This window comes from Dendroctonus ponderosae, unplaced genomic scaffold (genome assembly GCF_020466585.1).
Source record: "Dendroctonus ponderosae isolate FM_Combo_2020 unplaced genomic scaffold, Dpon_F_20191213v2 Dpon_F_20191213_10, whole genome shotgun sequence".
In the NCBI taxonomy this organism is placed as follows: domain Eukaryota; kingdom Metazoa; phylum Arthropoda; class Insecta; order Coleoptera; family Curculionidae; genus Dendroctonus; species Dendroctonus ponderosae.
In genome coordinates this window covers 383717-387970 of record NW_026017111.1, presented here as the reverse complement: position 1 = coordinate 387970, position 4254 = coordinate 383717, and the positions used below count along the sequence as shown (strand labels likewise).

At 40.3% G+C, this 4254-nt stretch overlaps 2 protein-coding genes and 1 long non-coding RNA gene across 6 annotated transcripts in view; 2 read left to right on the top strand and 1 right to left on the bottom strand.

Annotated features, from left to right (window-relative positions):
• The window catches only part of LOC125502798, a 10665-nt gene extending 9617 nt beyond the window's left edge, over positions 1-1048 (top strand). For all 4 annotated transcript variants that reach the window (XR_007280542.1, XR_007280541.1, XR_007280543.1 and 1 more), the window contains one exon: positions 481-1048. This is a non-coding gene — a long non-coding RNA (uncharacterized LOC125502798). The remainder of the gene's footprint in view (positions 1-480) is intronic.
• Positions 1-4254, top strand: part of LOC109537240 (glucose dehydrogenase [FAD, quinone]) — a 386158-nt gene that overhangs the window by 20939 nt on the left and 360965 nt on the right. The gene's annotated exons all lie outside the window — the stretch shown is intronic.
• LOC109537241 (protein CBFA2T1-like) overlaps positions 1-4254 on the bottom strand; it is a 22559-nt gene that overhangs the window by 13937 nt on the left and 4368 nt on the right. The window contains exon 2 of the mRNA XM_048662097.1: positions 3572-3659. Within this exon, the coding sequence (XP_048518054.1) occupies positions 3572-3659 (88 nt within the window). The remainder of the gene's footprint in view (positions 1-3571; positions 3660-4254) is intronic.

Here is a 4254-nt window from a genome sequence, read left to right as displayed (position 1 = left end):
GTGTCTGATATTCAAATTTCGCTTTCTGGGTCAAAACTACTCGAATTTCCTTACTCATGTTGTTATTTCTGGATCGCGTTTTCTATTCTCTATCTAACGATGCCAAGACGAACTCCGTGGCTCAAATGGTTCCTGAGAAACTTCAAAAACAGAAGCGTCATGTTTGAGTCGACTTTGCATCTCAACAGAAAAACACGCAAATGTAAAACTTCCCGCAACGAAGACTTTTTGGGAAAACTGCCAACATTTCCTTCTCGATGGATAGTCCGAAGGAATTGTATCTGGCCACAGAGTGGGTGCAAAAAGTCTCTGAAATTTACCCAAAAAAACTCGGCACAACAAACATATTTCTATTTGGCGTGAAATCGAAGTTGTGCCAAAGCTTCCGGGCTCAATTACGGAACAACAAACTGCAAATCAGGCAGCAGATTCGACTGGCTGTTTGACTGAACTGACATATTTCGTTTACGTAATTTCCAGAAAGAAATTAAATTCCAGAGAAAACAGCTCCCTGGCAAAGAGAATCAATCGGGAACAGAAGCTGGAGCAAAACCCCAGCATGGCGTACAGTGGGGAACGATAGAGATTGATGTGGAACATGCCGGCGATAATTAAACTACCAGGAAGTTTATGCGATTTAGGAAACTGAAATATGCGTTGCTGCAGTGGGAAAGTTGAAAAAAACACTCGATGTGTAGAATGCTGGTTTTTGTCTCCAAATCTCCAAAATTGTGCAAAAATGGCAGAAAAGGGACAAATTTACTTCTGGCACTTGCCCCAAAATGGTGGCAAGTCCCAATATCGAATCCAGACCAAATCCGGATTTATCCCAAGGAAAGTTGGCTTGCGGTCCACTGGGACTCGCCCTGGTGCTTGATGGAAAACGTCAGAAGCACGTGTTTACCCCGAAGGAATTTCGACTTTATATTTGAATTATATTAAATAGCGCGAGTGTACGTACTTCCAGAGCACCTGTTCGCAGGAAATAGGAGCCCTTTTATATAAAATAATTCGTGTTTGCCGAAAATAATCGACAACGTTAATGGCAGGCGTTTTTCCTTTGGTTAACTTGGGAACTAGTCACATATTGTTGATTCTGGACTGGGAGGAGGCAAACATTGAACAACTCCCACTCCTCTAAAGCAAACTTGCCATCAACATCTTGAGGCAGGGAGTTTACAAAAGAAAGGCTCTAATCCGGCATAGAGCAGCGAATGGCCCGATTTATTCACGGGCACGTTTTCATTTTATTCGAAATAAAGCAACACAAATATTTGCGCTGGCATGATAGGCAAGGCAAAGATGGATGGCACATTGCCTGAGTCGATATTTTCCGACTGGAAATCGAGCATCTGTTAGAGGGCGAATTATCCGGGCTTTCTTTCACTCTCTTCTTGCTTTCATTGGGTATTTGTGTTGAGGCAATGCTTCCGATGAACTAACCGGATTACGACCGGATTAGCTCTCATTACTTGCCGCCTTTCGAGCGCACTTTTTTCCCAACCGAAACCGTCCAATCCACGATCGATTTGCTGTTGAAAGAAAAACTGCAGCTGCTTATTCAGCTCAGCTTCAATTAGAAATTGCGAGCAGCCATTCAAGGTATTAGCCGTTAAACAAGTGAACGTGCTGGCAGCTGAATCCGCAGCTTGGGCCACTTGGCACGGTCTGGAATACGCAACTGGACCATTCCCAGCGCTCCCACAGCCGAAAGATAAACACGCCTTGTTTATTTCAATTTTATATTCATTTATGGAAATTGCCATCGACACTGCCGCCTGTATTCTTCCGTTTTCCATTTCAAATAAGCTGACCACTTTTGAGTAGCACGTTACTGATCGATGTGGTTTTCACCTTTTTTTTATTCGAATGAATCGAAAAGTGCCATTTTTCGATCAGAAGCGATCATCAAAAAGAAGCACTTTGCTTTGCTGTTTTACTTTTGCGCACGGACTATTACGTGACACTGTCATAAAATATTTTAGTATTTTCGTTAAAAAGTAAACGACAGGCTTTTTTAATGAATTACGTAGGAACTATTGAAGATAATTTAAAGTTTACTTACAATTTGTAAATTATAACTTTGTTACAAGTCCAGTCTCGAAGTCGCTCAAATTTTTTGCGCTCGCCGATGTTGCCACAAGCAAAACACGATTTTTTAAAGATCGAAAATTTTATGCAATATATACCTCTTATACAAACACCATACCGTGAAGGCAGCACTTGGATTTTCAACACTCATTGTTTCACTTCTATATGCTTACAAAGTGCACTTTGGCAAAATTAAAAACGTCAAAACATGACAATTTCAAAAATGGCATTGACGTCAATTTTTAAATATGAAGTTGACGGCACAAAGGTACTCTGTGATCTGTGGTTGAGGGCTGTTATTTTTGGCTATTTTTCTTTATTATAACTTACGATTCGTGTTATGTCCTTTATTCGAATAAAAATATTGTTCGATTCGAGGGCGAAAAGTGTCGTTTTTCGAACTCCTGTCTGATTGACAACCTCGACTTCGTCTCAAGTGTCAAACGCCGCCGTCGTTCGAAAAACGACACTTTTCTCCCTCGTATCGAAAACTATTATTTTGATGTAATTTGCATTTTCAAGTGCCTACACTAAAAGAATCATCAGGAACATGTGAAAGGTACCTGGGCAGTTTAATTGTACAGTCGTAAAATACATAGCTTTATTTTTTTCAAAAATTCTCAAAAATTTTTTTCTATTAAAAAGGACTATGACTGCATCATTTTTTTACTATAAAATTGAATGTCGCACTAGGCTTTCTAACCTCTAAATAGATAGGAGCCAAAATCGTTTGAAATGTGTCTTCGCATACTCCTAACCGTTGAAAAAATTATAAGAGCAAATGTTAAGCTTTCATGGGACCGTTAAAGATCAAAAGCGTCTATTTATCTATGTATCGTCTTGAAAACTGCCTTTTTCCTTACTAGGTTTTAGCATATGTTTCTAACCTTCAAAAATCTGGGAGGAAACATGTCAAATTTTAAGAATCCGTCGAATTTTATGTGCGGAAATGCAGCAAAGGTGTAAATACGTGAACACTAGTTTAGTAGTCAATAGGTTTTATAGCAATTTTGGAGCTTCGGAAAGAATGAAAACCATAAATTTTGGACAACAGAAGATTTTATTGATAAGTACACATTTTAAAGAACGAAAAAGACCCCAAAGAGTAAGTAGAAACCTTGGAAAATCAGCGATGAAATCGTAAATGTATTTTTTTCCAAATATCGTGCCCTTATTTTACTTATTCAAGAATTCCACTGTGGTTAACATCGATAGCAACTGTTTGTAAATGCTGCCTCCCCCGACCTTGTCGCGTTAATGGAGGAGATAAAATCGTGGAAAACAGGGAGCGCTTGCGGTAGTTCCCACCCTGTTATTAAGGCCGATCAACAATGTTTATCCAGAACGCTCTAAATACAAAGACCGGTGGGAAAACGGCCATCGGTTTGCCTGCTCAAGATAGCAAATTTCCTGCCAAAGCACACTTTTACAAAAGCGGGATGGATCTGGTCGGAATTCTGTTTACACGATTAATCCTCACCTTTTGGGGTTTTGATTCGGGGAGTTTCCACGAATCCACCATTGTCTTTGTCCACAGTCTCCTCCTTGACGCCTTTGGGCTCCACACCCTGGAAAAATGAATAGTTTCCTAATAGATTTCACTTATAAATGGTAAGTCTTGAAGCGCATTTAGACGGACATGGAACGAGTTCAGGTGATTTCCAGAAAAGCTCAGTCACGAACGACCATTTACCGCATGAATTATTCACAATAATAACTGATGGTTTAAAAATCCATTTCCAAGTGGGCTGTTTGTTGGGCTCGGATCGGTCTTTGGCCCATTACCATGTCCCATGTCACTGTCGTGGGGCTGAATTATTCAATCTAATGGAAATAAATTTCGAAGTACGTTTGCTAAACAGCTCACCTTCTCAGGAGCTTTGAACACAACTGATTAAAATTCAATCGGTAAACTGGGTCGACGTTTCCGACGAATTCCAGCCACCTACATCAGGTGCTGCTGACGAAAGTCTCAAATTACTGCGCGAGTTGGAAGATGGAGTGCATATTTTTCAATCAAAGATTGAAATTTGGGACAAGAAACTCGCAGGGTTCAGGACGCAAATGCTGCATGCATCCTACAATTCCCAAATATGGGGTGATTCAGAATTGGCGTCATTCCTTTTAAGGGGTGATAGAGGCTCACTTGGGGAGTACGAGGAA